This window comes from Lepidothrix coronata, unplaced genomic scaffold (assembly GCF_001604755.1).
Source record: "Lepidothrix coronata isolate B3197 unplaced genomic scaffold, Lepidothrix_coronata-1.0 Scaffold112, whole genome shotgun sequence".
NCBI classification, from domain to species: domain Eukaryota; kingdom Metazoa; phylum Chordata; class Aves; order Passeriformes; family Pipridae; genus Lepidothrix; species Lepidothrix coronata.
The window spans coordinates 810,653-826,891 of record NW_016690292.1 but is presented as its reverse complement, the minus strand read 5'-3'; the positions used below and the strand labels follow the sequence as shown (position 1 = coordinate 826,891).

The 16,239-nt window shown below is 57.7% G+C and overlaps 1 protein-coding gene across 2 annotated transcripts; it reads left to right on the top strand.

Moving 5' to 3' along the window:
* Positions 1–6,691: 6,691 nt before the first annotated feature.
* Positions 6,692–11,767, top strand: TSPAN1 (tetraspanin 1). Of its 2 annotated transcripts, none has more exons than XM_017824587.1 (8): positions 6,692–6,766; positions 6,909–6,975; positions 8,141–8,347; positions 8,763–8,837; positions 9,558–9,656; positions 10,041–10,178; positions 10,653–10,736; positions 11,001–11,767. In XM_017824587.1, exons 2-8 carry the CDS (start codon positions 6,919–6,921, stop codon positions 11,052–11,054), a joined length of 714 nt encoding a protein of 237 aa, XP_017680076.1. In that variant the 5' UTR covers positions 6,692–6,766; positions 6,909–6,918; the 3' UTR covers positions 11,055–11,767. The 2 variants fall into 2 exon arrangements, with proteins under 2 accessions (XP_017680076.1, XP_017680074.1); XM_017824585.1 differs by having other exon boundaries at positions 6,700–6,772; positions 6,911–6,975.
* The last annotated feature ends 4,472 nt before the right edge of the window (positions 11,768–16,239 follow it).

Below are 16,239 nucleotides of genomic sequence, written 5' to 3'. Positions count from 1 at the left end.
GGGGGGGGCGCCCGGCTACCGAGGAGGAGGAGGGAAAATTGTAGGAGTAGGTGGATGACTTCATCCCCAGATGCAGCAGCGCTGCTCCAAAATTGCATCCTCTGTAGGATGGAGATCTCCCATCTGTGGGTCTCCATCCATCCTTAGGGATGCTAAAGGACAGAGGAGGACCAGCGCCCCATGGACACCCCCCCTTATGCCAGCCAGCTCTCCCTGAGCACCCACATAGGATCCCCTCCTTTAGCCAGGCTAGAAAACACGCACAGGACAGGCAGGAGACGCCATGGAGAATCCCAGCCCAGGGATGCTCCGGTTCCTCGCTCTCCTCCTGAGTCTGGACAAGCTGTCCCAGTATTTGACTGTCCGTGAAGAACAGAGGGGTTGATGTGATGTTCCCAGAGGCACAAAGGCTTGCTTTATTTTAATTTTTTTTTCTTTTTTAAATCCTCGTTTCTCACGCTGACTCCTCCGAAATGGTCGTGGCTCCTTGTCTTTGCTGCAGGTTGGACATCCTAAAAATAGATGGTACCTAAAACACAGGCTCTGGCAAATGCACACTGGCTGAATCCAGGCCACTGCAGGGAGCAGCGCAGGGGTGGCACAAAGTCCAAGGAGGAATCACAAGTGCTGGGAAAACTGAAGAAACATGAGACAGACAGGCCAGCAGAGCAACGCAGATGTAGGGCCCTTCTCACCCACAATTTCATCAAACTCCCCCCTCCTTTCCCTGCAGCACACGGCCTGACGGCGCAGGGCAGCAGCATCCTGGGGGATTTCTCCTCAGCTGCATCTCCTTGGGCAGCATGCAGTCCCCACTGGCCCACTCCCCAGCTGGATCCAGCCCAGCTGCTGGTCTTAGGGGATTAAAAGGGATTTTTCTCTCCCTCGTCCCATTTCTGCTGGCACCGTGCTGCTGTTGCAGCTGCCAGGACAGAGTCCGAGTTGGTTGTGAACAGCCACACACTGCCCTCCCCCGAGCTGTGCTTCCCCAGTCGTGTTCCCTGTGCCCCATCGGGGATGAAGAGGTTTTGCTGAGTGTCCAAAGCCCTGCTTGGCCTCCCCAGAGTCTCCCACTGGGGTTGTCAAGTCACCCAGGCTGAGCATGGTGCCAGTGCTCAAGGGGCTGCCTGGAGAAAGGCAAGGAGGTGTTTTCCTCCTGGGAGAGCATTAGAGCCAGGGAGGCTGGTGGGTACATCACCATCCAGTATTACCACCCATCCTATCCTAGGATCAACCCTATGTACAGGCCAGGAATTAACACAGTCCTGGGGCTCTGGGGCAGGGAAATAACCTGGCATGACACCCATCATCTCCCCTTCCCAGGATGCTGAGTGGGATCCTTCCTTCCCAGCAGCAGATATCTTTCCCTCCTGATGTACCTCAGGGTCCCCAAACACAAAGGCACCATCTCCTGCTGGAGCCAAGTTTCACTGCCCACCACCCTGCCACTGGATGGGGCTGAGAATCCCACCAGCCCTCCTTGATTCCCAGGGACCCTCAGAGCACCCCTTACACCCTATTCCAGTTGCACTGCAGCAGGATCATTCCCAAAACTCTGCATCCTGGGCTGCCCTTCACCCTGTGCCACTCCATATGGTTTATTCAAACCCTCACCCCACTCCAGTCCAGAGCTGGGCACATCCCCCAAGGCGGGCAGAGAGCCCTCAGGGGGCACCCTGTGAAGAAGCAAAAGGTGCTTCAGACCTTGACTGCTATTTATTGAGCCAGAGGAACTGCCTGTCAGGCTCTGATTAACTACAGATCCATCCTCGTTGGCTTAATGAGCAGCACTCATGGCAACGAGAGCTTTGCCTTGGTTTGCCTCGCCCTGACTATTCTGTGGAGTGTGCAGGAGGAGCCTTCCTTGCTCCTTGCACCCCATGGCTCCCTTCAAGCCCCTCTTTGCTCAGTGTCCACGCAGCCCAGGATGGGGGTATGGGGAGGAGAGTGATGTGTCTCCTCATTGGGGTCCCAGTGCCCTGCTGTAGCCCCTCTCCTCTCCGGGCCGGAGGGACCACCTTTGGTGGGAGCAGGGGATGCTTTGCATCTGCCTTGACTGCCTGTCCTGGCTTTCCCAAAGTGACAGGGGTCCCGCTGCTCCCCTCTTTGCCTTGGGACCTGCCCAGTGCCATCCTGTCCAGCCCCTGGATGTGCTGGCCATGCTCACGCCCAGGGAAGTTAGCCACTGTGAATAAATAGAGCATAAATACAGTTGTTAAAGTGCCTAGCTGGAGAATGTGAGGCTGCAGAACTGGGCTGAGCCCTTCCTAGCTGGAGAAAACAGAGAGAAAAGGTTTAGGTTTCCATTGACATTTCAGTCCACTCTTTTAGTTTCACCTCTGTTTTCCCACTGTGGAGGGCTCCACGCTTTGCTTTCTCTTCTCTTTAGGAGCAGGAAAACTCCCTCTCTCTTGCTTTTCTCCCAGAGTGCCCAGGAATGAGCTCTGGCCTCTGTGGGTTCTGGCTTCAGGAAGAGCCAAGTGCTTCTCGAAACAACCTCCCGGCGTGGCACCCATGGACAGCTGGGAGCCGCACGGTTCTACAGATGCTCTCTGCCACCACCACCACTGAGTTGGGGCTACCTCAGAGCTGGGGAGGAAGACGCTGGAGAAAACCCAAGGAACACAATGAAAGGCTGGGGGCGCTGCTGGGGCTCTTCCCTGCGCCGCTCTGCAGGGCTGAAGCTTCACAGCACGGCAGGTGCCGGGGGCTGTCGGAATGGGTGCTGCCAGGGCATCCCAGCATGGCACTGGGGACTCGTGGCCCCTCAGTGCCACCTCCCTGGGCAGCGGGCACTAGCACTTCCCGAGCTGGGTCAGGTCCTGCACCCCGACTCTGCAGTGGAAAGTGTCTCCCTGGTGGGAGAAAGCTCCATCATCCACACAGCCCTGGCCATCCTCGCAGGCGAGACAGCGGCAAAGGCTTCGCAGCCCGGCTCTCGCCTGCAGGAGCCCCCGGAGCGTCGGCGCTCAGACGTGGAGTTATCCTGATGTGACTCTGCAGCGCAGCCCTCTGCATTCCTGAACCTGCCTGGCTGGGCTTTACGGCAGCTGGCGCCTCGGCATGGCCCTCGTTAATTAATTCGGGAGGGATTTGCCGGCCTGGACACATGCGAGAAACAAGGAAATGTTATCTGGAGGGGTGTGGGCAGGCAGCCAGGGCAGGGCAAGCACCGGGGGAGTCACTGCGGGGGATACACCCGTGGGAAGAAGCTCAGCCCGATACAAAAGCAGAGGGGTGTCCTGGAGCCCCTCTTTAATTGCATTATTAACACACAGCTGGAAACAGCATAATGATTAACATCAGCTAGGTAAGGCACAGGGCCAGGTCCTTACACTGGGGGATGCACTGCTGGGACACACTTGCAGCCCCCCCTTATCACATCTGTATTTACACCCTGGGCCCCACATGGCACCAGATGGGGCAACGCCTGTGTTTTGGACTGAAGTTGTGGTTTTGCACATAGCCATGGAAACGGGGAGAATTCCCCTGAAACAGGAGCCACAGCCACGGGGAAATCTGTGTGGTCTTGCTGCCCAGTCCCTCCCACGGGGGAGGAATCGGTGATTTCCCCAGTTCTGTGGCCAAAAGTCTTTGAATTTTTGAAGCTGAGAACTGAAATGCGTCCTTTTCAAGACATCAAAAACTTTTGGCTGCCGTAGATATTTATTTCTCTGCGTCAGGAGGTGGGAAGTGATGAATTCAGCACAAATTTGCAACATTCAGTAACTTCCATCTGCAAATCCGAAGTCAGGTTCATCTCTGGCACAATGCAGTGTGTCCATGCATCCAGACTGTCCAGCTGACTGCATGCTAGACAGACAGCTTCATAGGTACTGCCAGCCCAAAACAGACATGTGAAAGCCCTTTGCAAGGGACTCACTTGGCTAAAGCTACCCCAAAATCCTGTCAATCACAGACTTGGCTGGTCTCCATGGCTGGTGATGCTTGGGGCTTCTTACTCAGTGCTTTACCAGGAGGGAAACTAAGGCACAAGGGAGATGTCCCCTGTGCCCAGCCGAGTCCCAGTGGTTGCATTAAGCCAAGTGAGCCTGGCTTAGCACCCCCCTGGGCTCCTCACTGTCAGATCGATCAGGATCATTAGCATTTGCTAATCCACGAAGAGGCTGAGCAGCAGGGCTTGTTCAGGGCTGCCAGGATGCCTCCTGCCCTGCTGGGTGAGAGATGCCAGTTTAGGTTTCTCCCCTTGCTGTCTAATTTGCTGTGCAGAGGGATGGATGGCTGCTCCAAAATGCCTCCTCGGAGCACCCAGCAGCTGCCTTGCTGGAGCCCTGGGTAGGAGGATGCCAGTGCAGGAGAGGCTGTGCCCACTGTGTGCCTGGATGTTAACCAGAGGATGCCAAAGACCAGGTTCATCAGCAGGGTGGAAATTCAGCACTTGAGAGCTCAAAATGCAAACACAAGCTGGAAGAATAACAGAATCATAGAATCATAGAATCAGACGGGTTGGAAAAGACCTCTGAGATCATCAAGTCCAACCCTTGAGCCACTACCATTGTGGTTACTAGACCATGGCACTAAGTGCCACAACCACTCTTATCTTAAAAACCTTCAGGGACGGAAAATCCACCACTTCCCTGGGCAGCCCAGGGGAGCATGAAGCTGGAGTAGAGCTTGTAGCTTTTCCTTGAAGAAAAGACAAAGAAGGGGGGGCTTGGTGTAGACACCATGGCGGGATCCTGACACCATGCCTGGCTCCTGCACTCCCTCAGGCATGGGCCAGCAGCCAGGGCGGGGACAAAAGACCTCAGGAGTGGCCACTTATAGCCACTTCCCTGCTCTCAGCTTCCCGGGGCCAGCTGGCTTGGAGGAGCCTTGCGTCCCATGCCCTGGTGAGGAGGCATCCCCATGCTCTGGGGAAGGGGATCCTCAGGGAGGATCAGGCTGTGTGATGGGATGGGGACAGCAGGGAGATGGTGTGGCCTTGCTGGGCAGGAGGGATGTGGGAATGTCACTAGGCTTGTCCTTGTGTGGCCAGGTCAGGCCTTCCTGGAGATCCAGAAAATCCAGCCCTGGCTCCCTAGTGGGGTGACACTGGGGAGTGGCCAAGCCCCAGGCTGTGGCACTGGGGAGGTGAGGGGAGCAGCCCATAAGTTGTCCTTTGTTTTTCCCCGTGGCTGGGAATGACTGGGAAGGAGAGCAAGTATCTACTTATTTGCCAAAAATTATTTTTGGGGTAGGGGGTTTTCGTGCAGCAAATAGGGTCAGGCTGAGATGGGGCAACTTTTGGGAGAGGGGCAATATGATGGTCTTCATTTCAATTTAGGAGCAGCAGTCCCCTTTGGGAGAGGGATCCCTCACCCTCATAGCAGCTGCTTCAGGGAAGGGCTGAGGCTGCAGGCAGTGAGGGGGAGAGGGCTAAAGCCCCCAGCTGCAGCACAGGTTGCCTTAATACTCAGGGTGCCTGGGAGGGTCAGAAGCTTCCCCCAAATACCACCGGGATTTGGCTGGAGCCCAGTGGGGCTGACTTCATCCTACTGAAATGTATCATTATGGCCAGGCAGGGAATGTGCTGTGGAGTTTTGGGGGAGCTGGGCGTGGGCTCTCTGCCGAGCACACAGAGACTGGTTTCCTGCCTGCTCTTGCAGGATGAGATCTCTCTCCCCTGCCTCCTGCATCGCTCCTTGGTCTGATGACCAAGCTGAAGGGATGGATGCACTGTGGGTGCTGGGGACCAGCACAAGCTCCTGCCCCAAAGGTGCACTGAACCAGCAAGGACCACCGCCAGGGGCAGGCCTGGGGGTCAGCTTCTCCCCCATGTGCTGTGTGTCTCTCTTGTAGCCCTCCTCTGTGGGAAACCAGCCCTGTTTCAAAGTGTCTTTCCAAAGAAAATCACTTTTGGCAGCCCTTAGGCTATGGCAGGTCTCTGCTGACCTGCTCCAGTGCTGGCATCTGTTATGGCTGTCACTGTCCTCTTCTGCCACCACCCCGCTGTGTCCCCGCCGGCAAAAATCCACCTCCCAGCGCAGCAGTCGGGGACGGCCCGTCCAGCTTCGGCTTTTCCTTTCTGTAAACCGGCTTGTGCAGCTGTTCCCCCCTGTGCCCTCCTTTGCCTGCTTCTCTTTTCGCCCAGGGTGTTGTAGGTTTGGGGTTTGGAGAGATCCCTGCCTGGGTGGTCCCGAGAAGGGGGGACCAGCAGTGCACCCACAGAATCATCCTGGGCAGATGGGGTGGCTCAGCCACGGGTGGCAGAGGGGGGGCTGTGACCCGAGGAGCTGAGACTGGGGGGCTGTGACTGCTGGAACCGTCCACAGCTGGAAAATCCCCAGCACAGCTGCAGACCGCCTGCGGAGGAGGGCAGCGGGTGGTACCCCCACAGCTGCAGCATCCGCCGTGGGGTGAAGCCCCCCCGGGGCTGATATCGTTTCCCGCTAAAGTCCCCATAGCAGGGGTCTCAGCCTTCTGCTCCGCGGGGCTCTGTCGGGCTGGGACTAAGCCGGATCGCAGGGTGTGCGACCCCCGGGGGTTGTCAGCTCCCGGCAGCAGCGGGACGGGGACACCAAATCCCCCAGGCCGCGGCGATGGGCGCGGGCAGCGGCCGTCCGGGCTGCCCGGTCCCTGCAGAGGGCAGCAAGGCACCGGGATCCCCGGGACACCCGCAGGAGGTGGCCCCGGCGGGGCCGGACGGGGCGGGGGCGGCCCCGGGGCCGAGCCCGTTTAAAGGGCAGCGGCGGGAGGGTGGCGGCGGTAGAGAGGGTTGGGGCAGGTAGTGTAAGGTGGTGGTGCTGGGATCTGCTTTCCATCCATCCAGGTAGGTCGAGCTCCGTCCCTCCCTGCCCGGGGGGACTCCCTCCGGGCTCCCCTGGAGGGGAGCTGGGCCCCGCTCGCGGGAGGGCACCGGCGGTGCCAGCGTGGGGGCTTCTCCCGGTAACTTCTCTGCTCTCCTTAGGTGCAAAGATGGGGTGCTTTACCTTTATCAAGGTTATGATGATCCTCTTCAATCTGGTCATCTTTGTAAGTGCACGCCGGGGGCTGGGGTCTGCGGGAGCTGGGTCGGGGGGATGCCCTGAGCCGTGTGTGGGGTGGGTTCAGCCCGTCTGGCTTGTCTCTCCTGCCCCTCCATGTTCCTTTCTGTGGGCGATGGAGCAGAGGGTGTGGAGAGGTGACTGTAGGTGGGATTTGTGCCCATGGGACCCCGCTGGGGCGTGAGGTCTGGTCTCTGGCCCCAAACAGGGATAAAGCCCTGAGCTTGGGTGGGTTTTACTCCAATAAGGGCTGTTCCGGGCTCTGGGGACAGTGGCTGTTGCATCAGCTGCCCGTGTCCCTCGCTGTGCTGAAGCTCTGTGCCTCAGAACAGGAGGGTTTGCCGGGTCCCTGCCTGGGGGGGCCTCATATCTGTGGAGGAGCATCCCATGTGTGTGACTGTGGTCTGGGATGTTGGGGTTCTTGGACATTGGGTACTTCCAGAGCACACACTCTGCTCCCACCCAGGGCAGAGAGTAGTGGAGCTCCCGAGAGCCCTGGCTCTGCAGGAGCAATGGAGCCACCTGGAAGGGGGTGTGGTAGGATACAGCCTTGTGAAAGGGGGTGCGGAGCCTCCAGGCTTGCCCTGGTGAAACACTGCCTCCTTAAAGCTCCTGCTAGGATCTGGGGGTGGTGGGGAAGGTCGAAGGGGCAGAGGTCAGGGCTGGGACAGACAGGAGGCAGCCACGAGCTGACCTTTGCCCAGGAGTCTGTGAGTGTCTGGGGTGGGGGGGCTGCTCAGCTGCTCCTCCAGGTGGGTGGGCAGCTGCCCTGGATGGAGGAGCTTGTGGCAGGGTGGTGGTGGTGTCTGTACTGGCCGTGTGGGCCCCTCTGGGGTCACGTGCCACGGGCTGGTGGCATTGCTGGCTTGGCTGCCCTATGTGGGGCGTTCTGCCCCACTGCCAGCACTGAAACCACTCGGGGTGGGGAAGGGGGCAGCTGTGACACCACACAGAGGCTGTGCTGGTGGAGGGGTGTGTTACATCTGGCCGCCCCCAGTGTGCAGTGGCAATGCCCTGAGGTGCCCCGCAGTACCAGGAAGTCTTGCTTTGGTATGGTGAAAAATGGCAGAGGGAAGAAATACCTGTGCCAGGGCCTTCCCCAAACAGCAGATCTCTTGCCTACCTGGAAGTTGACATTGCCTTTCTCCTCCCAGCTCAGTGGCGGGACCCTCCTAGGAGTTGGCATCTGGGTCAAAGTGGATGGACAGTCATTTGTGAATATATTTGGGGCGCTCTCCTCTAGCGTCCTGCAGATTGTGAATGTGAGCTATGTTCTCATCGTCATTGGTGCCATCCTGCTGATCATCGGCTTCCTCGGGTGCTACGGTGCCCAGAAGGAGAGCAAGTGTCTCCTGATGATGGTATGGACCTGACTTACCTTCTTGTTTAGCCTCATCTGAGCTGGGTCTGTGGTGGGGGAGATCTGATGGACAGATTTCGCTGTGGATGTTTCCATGTGTAGCAGTCTGGGTGTATTTTGGAAAGGCAGTGCTGGACTCAAAGTCTGCCTGGGGAAAGGGTGAGAGGAGGCAGGAGGTGGTGCTGAGCAGTAGTCATTCCTGAGCAGGAATGTGTCCAGAGAGCTCAGCCCCATGCAGAGGGAGGCCTGGAGGACCCCAAGGCTGTGCTGCTTCTGCCTTGGAGCAAAGCTGAAGGCAATGAGGCAGGAGGGCTTAAGCCCCAAGATCCTGTGGCCCTGTGGAAAGAGATGGGTTCCTGGGGCCCTTGAGGAATTCTGGCTGTCAGTTTGACCTCCCTCCCATTGCTGTATTGTAGTTCTTCTCAGTGGTGCTCATCATCTTCATCGCTGAAGTTGCTGTTGCTGTGGTGGCTCTGGTCTACACAACTCTTGTGAGTGGCATACCTGAGTCTCGGGTTGGGCCGATCTGGGGCATGTCCTACCCCTTGGGAAAACAGGAGATATGGGCTGGCAGTGCTGCCCATGGATGGGGAAGCTGAGGGGTGGGCACTGCAGGAGGAAGGGATGTTGGTCACTGCTGGCACCCACTACAGGGGCAGGCTGGGGTAGCCTGGCTGGGCTGAGGGTGGTGGGAACAGGGATTCCTGTTGTACCATAAACCTCTTTTTTTTTTTTAGGGCAAGTTTTGCCCACTTCTTTCTCTCAAGCTCCTCAGTCCATTACCAGCTTAGGCTTGACTCCTCTCCATCTCTGAGAGTAGGAGCTATATGGGAGAGGAAGTAGCTAATGCCTTATGTTGAGCAAACTCAACCCTTTATTAGGCAGCTGAGAAACCACCTGGAGAGAAAGGTGCCTGCCTCATTAGGCACTAGAGAAGTGAACCGTGGGTCAAACGTCATTCCTGGCTCCCTCACTTAACACTGCTTATCAGATGACTCACTGGTCGTAAGTGACCTTGGTGCCATAAGGCACTGGTTAGTGGGGAAGGGGCCAAGCTCCCTGTGGGTCAAAGGGACGTGGTGTGACGTACTTCTGGCCATGCTGGGTCTTGCTGGTCTCCTCCCCATAGGCTGAGACCAGTATGGGGGTGCTTGGCTCTGTGGTGCTCCCCAGGACCTTCTCTGATGGTGTTTTTCTGCCTCTTCTTCCAGGCAGAGTCGCTGCTGACGGCTGTGGTGACCCCTGTCCTGAAGGAGCAGTATGGGAAGGATCCGACTTTCACGCAGATCTGGAATACCACCATGACAGAGGTGTGCTGAGCCCTGGGACCCTCACCTGTGGGTCAGAATCCTCCCAACACAAGCTTGGTGGTGCACACCTGGGTGGGCCAGTGGGATGGGACTGGGAACGCCGTCACAATCCTGGATGTGCTGAGCTGTCCCCACCTCATCAGCTTCCCTGGTGCCTGGGAACCACCTGCTTGAGATCTAGTGGTCCCATGCCTGGGGTGAGAGATGTATGTGATGGTGTGTAGGGTAAAATCCAGGTCTTGAGATGACTGTTGAGCACCCTGCCAGAGCTGGGTTGAGATGGGTGACACCCTTCGTGACGCAGTGGGGTCCAGATTGCGTCGGAGCCTGGAGGGAGACATGAAGGATGTTCTCCCCATCCCTTCCTCTCTCTCCCCCTCTTAGGTCCATTGCTGTGGCCTGAATAACTACACAGACTTTGATAACTCCTACTATTATAAGAAAAATGGGTTCTACCCCCCCCAGTGTTGTGGCTCGCCTGGGTCCTGCAACGCCACACTGGCTGCACAAAGAAATGTCACGGTACGGACACGCTGGTGGCTCTTGCCCTCTGGCAGAGCCTGTTTTGGGATGTGCCTGGGCATAGGGATGGAGATGTGTCGTGTAGCTCCAGGCCCAACTCTGGACATGGCGGTCCCATGGGCTTTAACTCCTGGGGGATGCTGTGGTGGCCCTGGCTTGTCCCTGATAGAGACCAGCAAAGCTATTACTGTTACTCTGGTCCTAAAGGGAGCAGAGTGGGATGCCTGATGCTGGGCATGAACCCAGCACACAGAACTCTGCCTTTTTGGGTGCTTTCCCTTCTTCTGCTCACCCTTTGTCCTAATATGTCCGCTGAGAAGTGGCTGAGTTTGCCCCCTGGAGCCCCCAGATCTTCTCCAAGGCTGTGTTCTCTGGGTGGGAAAAGAGTACCTCCCTTTCTGGGGATGCTGTGCCCTGGCAGTTGGGGCATTGCCCCCTCTTGGTCATCCTCACCTGTGTGGTTGCCTCCTGTAGGGTTGTTTCGACCAGGTCCTGGAAGAAATCAGGACTAATGCGGGAGTGGCGGGTGGCGTGGCAGCCGGCATCGGTGCCTTGGAGGTGAGTGCCTGAGCACTGCTGTGCTCCCTCTTCCTTGTACCTGGAGGTGAGTGGTGGGGCTGGGACCAGCCTCGGTGGCCAAAGGGGCTGGGGCAGCCCCACGGAGCACCATCTGCTCCAGGCCACTGAGCCCTCTTCCCTGGGCACATCCAGCTGTTCCTCCTTGGTGCACTGGGGACGGTGGGCTGTGACTCAAACCCATGTTGGGAAGGGGGAGGGAGGATGCAGGTTTAGAGGGCCTGACTTGCATCTTGCCACCCCCAGATTGCAGCCATGGCGGTTTCCATGTACCTGTACTGTCGGCTGGATGCAAAATGATCCCACGAGGCTGGAAGATGATCTGCCCCCCCGCCCATGCTGGTGCCGTGCTCCTGGGGGGGACCCCATCCCTCCCTGGGTCTGATGCTGTCCTAGGCACTGTGATTTATAGCTGTACTTTGATCTACTGAGCTGGGATCTGTAGACTTTGTGTATATTTTTGTACTGATATGGCACACTGAGTCTGTACATAGTGATTTGGGGTGGTTTTTGAAGGGGGTGGGGTGGAAGAAGCTGTTCGGTCTGTTTAGCTGATGTCAGCAGGAGATAAAGCAGCACCAGGGCTGTTCAGGGCTGCTGATCTGGCAGTGGCACAGCAATGCCTTGATAAACTCTTGCAGGTGGGTGCTGTACCTCTCCCATGCTGTCTCCAGTGTGCACCTAAGTGGGACCTGGCAGGGCAGGGAGCTGGCCTGCCTCCCTGCTTCCCTCTATTGAGGTAACTACCACCCTCTAGGTGGTAACTACACCTCACAGGGGGATGTATCTACTCCTGCACCCATTTTCTGCCAGCACTGACCCTGTTGCTGTGTTGTCCCTTGAAAGAGGGGCTGGCTGGTCTCTGCCCCTGCCCTGGCATGAAGACAGCCCTGGTGGTCCCTGGCCCTACAGAGGCTGGGCCTGCCCCCTGTGTGCCTTCTGTCATCTCATGGGTGAGCCCCTCTCCATGCTGTAAGGAAATGCAAATAAATTTTTCATCTTGGATTAAAAAAGTTATTTTCTGGAGTTGATCTTGGTGCTGCCTCTGTTCGTGAGGGTACAGGGGTGGGAGCTGCCTTGAGTCCCCCCCACATTTCCTTCCAGGTCCTTGCAGGCAGCACAGCCCTGCCCTCAGGCTGCCTGCCCTCCTTGCCTGGAGCTCCTTCTCTGCTCAGGTGCTTGGAAACAAGCAGCCCAGTGTTTGCACAACAGATGGGCAGTGGTGGGGGCCACCACCAGCACTACACCCACCCTCCCTCTGCAACAGCCGCTGCTTGCTCAGAGCAGCCGTTCATGGACTGAGCAACAGCTTGGCTTGAAAGGCAGGGCTGGCTGGGGTGTTCCTGTGTCCCCATCAGCCCCAGGAACCTGAAATGGGATGGTGAAGAGGGATGGATCCTGCCAGCCCCATCTCTGAGCATCTCCATCCCTGGCATTGTCCCATACTGTCTGTGTGTGGGGGTGGTGGGGGGTCTTGGGTGGGCTGGGGGCATTTCCAGCCACCCTCTTTCCCCAGAATTACTCCTTCTCTGCCTCGGTTGCCCCATTTCAGAAGTGAGGCCAGGGTGGGTGGTTTAGGGGGGTGGGTGTTCCCAAGGGCTGCTTCACCCTATTTTTGACATAAGGCTCCCTGGTTGTGGGGCAGAGCACAGGGACTGGGGGAGGGTGGTGCTGAAGGACGGGGTGATTAGCAGTGTGCAAACAGCCTCCCCCTGCACTGCCTTGCTCTGTGCCTGCCATGGCACCCCCTTATCAGCTCCTGCACTGGGTACAGGGCTGCACCAAGGCACTGCCGTGGCCCATTGGGGTCTGGCATCTCCCTGGCACCGTCCAGCACGCTGGTGGCAGTGGGATGGGCACAGGCACCTGCTTCCCCACCCTGAGTGACTCAGCCCTGGGGACATGGCTTTTGGCCCTGCCCCACAGCAAGGTGTGGGGGAAAGCTGCCAGAAAATAGCCTTATCCTTCCTGGACAGGTGAATGCTCCAATTCCACCATAAACTGTTGTCACCTCGTGGGTGATGTCAGGGCTTTTATGCCTCTTTTCCCCCTCAATGGATGTAGGAGCCGCCTGGAGCCTGGCACTGCCCAAGGCCCTTCCCAGAGGTGTTGTGGTGCCCAGGAGCTGGTTGGTACAAAGCTAGGCACCTCTGGGCACACCTGGCCATGTCCTCCTCTGCTCCCTCTTAGTGGGGCTGCCTTGCAAAGCCAGCTCCTGGCACACACCCTCCCACCATCACCCCCGTGGGGTGGAGCAGGTTTGGGGGTGATGTCTGACCAGCTGATGGCTTTTGTCTTCCAACCTCCTCCTGGCCCTGGGGTTTCGGTGGGGCAGGACAGGGCTGTTTCTGTGGCACTGAGTTTTGTCAATAACCCTGCAACCACCGGCTTTGTTCCTTCCCTCCACCTGCTGGGAAAACTCGAAGGACCAGTTTCTCCTCCCGGATATGATTCCTCCCAGCTGCCCTTCGCGGCTCTTGGCTGCCCTGGCAGCTGAAAGTTCAGCAGTGGAGGGTAAGCCAGACTGGCACAGCCTCCCCTGTGCCCCCACTCTGCCCCTGCTCTCTACTTTCCCCTGCACAAGCACCACTGGGGCTTTTGGGCTCTCCAGAGGAGATCCCATCCCATCACCAGCTCCAGGACACATCCCAGTCCACCAACCCATGTGGGTGCCACCAGGCATCTCTGCACCCTGTACCCTGCACCCCTTAGACTTGTCTGGTTCTCCCTGACTGGCGCCCCGAGGTGCCTGGCAGCACCCCAGAAGCTGACAGTTGTGCCATGGAAGCACGAGTTCCAAAGGTCCTCAAGGACACCTGGTAGCAAACATGAACTTCCTTATTGCCTCTCGGAAGATGTCAGGAGATGCCCAAACAGCTGGTGTATCTGGGTGTGTGCCAGAGTGGGGGCTCTTCTTTTCCACCTGCAACACAGGGTGAGAGAGGGCAGGAGGGTAAAGTCCCCCTGCAGGGATGCTGGGCAAGCAGTCAGTGCCCTGTGCCTGCCAAAGCCTGGTCACTGCTGTCCCCCACCACGCACCAGCTGGTGCTCCCTGGTCCTTAGGTTGTCCCCCCTGGCCATATGGGGAAGGCAGAAGAGCTGCCTTTCACACCCCAGAAGCCCCATGGGGTGCCTGTGCACCCGTTGCCCTGCCATGTTGGGTGCCACACACGGCCCAAAGTCCCAGGAGATTTGTAGGGTGAATTCTCCACTGGCATGTGCCAAACCCTGGGTGGCACAGGGATCTGTGCTGGCAGGGGATAGGCAGTGGTCAGCACTCAGTGATTCAGGAAGGAGCCACCCCCTCACCCCCTCCTTCCTGGGAATTAGCATTAATGGGGACAGGTACGTGAGAGGAAGGAGGAATTGCACCTCTCTGTGTTTGTGTTGATAAAAGAAGTAAATTAAGAAGCAAAAGCAAACTTATCTGGCACCAGCTACCCAAGGAGTGCCCTCTGTGGGGAATTTCCCCCGCCTGCATAACAGCCTGGCCAGGATGTTCCCGGATTAGGGAGGAGAGGACATCCTCGAAGGGCATGGACTGGCCCAGGGGAAGAAGTGACGCAATGCACACTTTTCCTGACATAGCCTTACTCCCTGGGTCCCCTTCTCCTCTTCTTCCTCCATGCCTCAGAGATAAACCAACCCCGGGTGCTGACCCAACCCCAAGTGTGCTTTCTAGGCAGCTCCCTGCCCTGATTATTTGTGAGGGTATCAGAGGAGGCGATGGAAGGGCTGTTCAAAAGGCAGCAGGCAGGAGCTGACATTGAACCTGGGGTGTTAATCATTAATTCTGTGCTGGGCAGGACATGGGACAATAACCATCATGGGACAATAACCATCACGGCAACAACTCTGGGTACCCAGTTGAAGATTAATTCACTGCCAGCCTTGGGCGTGGGCACAGGAGGTGGCAGTCCTGTGTCGGGAGGCACAGCAGGGAACAGGGACAGGGATGGGCTGGGTGCAGCAGAAGGACCACCCCCACCCAGCTGGGATCAAGGGAAGAAGCCAAGCAGAGCCCTTTCCTGGGAGCAGTTTGGGCACCTTGGCATTGCAGGACTTTTTATGAAGCAGAGGGTGCTGAAAATTTAGGATCAGTTCCCTGAGCTGGGATGCAAGTGGCTTGGGCATAGCATCACTGACTCCCTCCTACGCAGGGAAGGGGATGGGGTCAGCACACCCACCATCCCTCTAGTGCTGAGATCTCTCCATCCTAGAGATCCTGTGGATCTGTTATCCTGGAAGAGTGGCTGGAGGGTGTTTCCTTCTATCTGTGTTGCACAGAGGGACTGTTGTGCCATGGGAAGAGTCAGCCTGGAGCTTGTCTCCCACCTACCAGCCCATCATCGGAACACAGGGATTCCCTGCTCCCACAGCAGAGAGATGTCTGGCAAAAACCCATAATGCATAAAAATAAACACCACCAGAAATTATGCAAAACTCCCCACCCCCCACAAGCTCTGGAAAGGTCAAGTTTCATGCCAAAGCTATTTTGCTTTTGTTTAATTATCAGCCAGCTCCTGGGACGTGGAGCAGCCCAGACAGGTTCTCCTTTGTAGGGCTGCACAAAGCCAGGGAGGCTGGGCTGGGGGGGCTGTAGGGGGCTGGGTGAGACCTGGGAACCACAGCTCGGACAGCATGAGCTAAAGCTCAGAGGGCTGAGCTGTGAGAACCAGGGGTCAGGCTTCTCAGAGAGGGCAGGTGACAGGCCAGTCCCCCAGACAGCTCCTGGCCAGCCAGGCACACTCCAGCACCAGCAGGCTGTGCTAGGAAGGGAGTGAGACCCCAAAAAGCAGACATAATGGGCAGTGACCCGGCTCATCTAACAAGCTCTCAGGGACTGAGCCCCCTGGGCAATGAGCCTTGGCATCACCATCACCTGGGGGTGATGAGCTGAGGCTCTCCATCAGCCTGGCACAGGCACTCCCCCTTCAAAGGGGTTAACCTGTTTCTAGCACCAAGACTCCAGTTCAGGATGGGAGGCCCCTATGAACACAGCAGTTTGCACACACTGGCTCCTCGAGGTGGGCACGATATGGTGGGTGTCAGACCTGAGCCCCCATCACTCTGCAGGGCTCTGTCCTAGGGCAGACCCAGCAGCTTGATCCTCCCCTTGCCTGTGTGCCCTGGCAGCAGCTCAGCACCAAAGGGTTTCGGCAGGAGGCAGAGGGGGACGCTGCCAGGAGGTGAGAGACCCTCCAGCATCACCAAGCCAAGCCCCTGGGGCCAGGCAAAAAACTTCTGGCAAGGGCTGTGCCCCCACCCGAAAGCTGTGCCTGGTCCTGAGGAAGGGGTGGCAGCCCAGCCTGGCTGCAGGGATCAGGCAGGGGAGCAGGAGGCAGCCGGTCTGGGAAGCAGGTTGCAGTCAGTCCATGCTGCTGGCTAACACTCTCCCACTGCCATTTCATTTGGGTCCTGTAGTCTCTGCCCCAAAAATGGGTACATCCCCAGTCCTCCCAAGGCTACCTGCCCCATGGGAGCA

Bases quoted from the DNA above. Each gene is read 5' to 3' on its own strand.
- TSPAN1 (XM_017824587.1), top strand. From the start codon at position 6,919: ATGGGGTGCTTTACCTTTATCAAGGTTATGATGATCCTCTTCAATCTG. The intron at 9,657-10,040 runs GTGTGCTGAGCC...TCCCCCTCTTAG, and splicing joins GGAATACCACCATGACAGAG to GTCCATTGCTGTGGCCTGAA. The intron at 10,737-11,000 runs GTGAGTGCCTGA...TGCCACCCCCAG, and splicing joins CCGGCATCGGTGCCTTGGAG to ATTGCAGCCATGGCGGTTTC.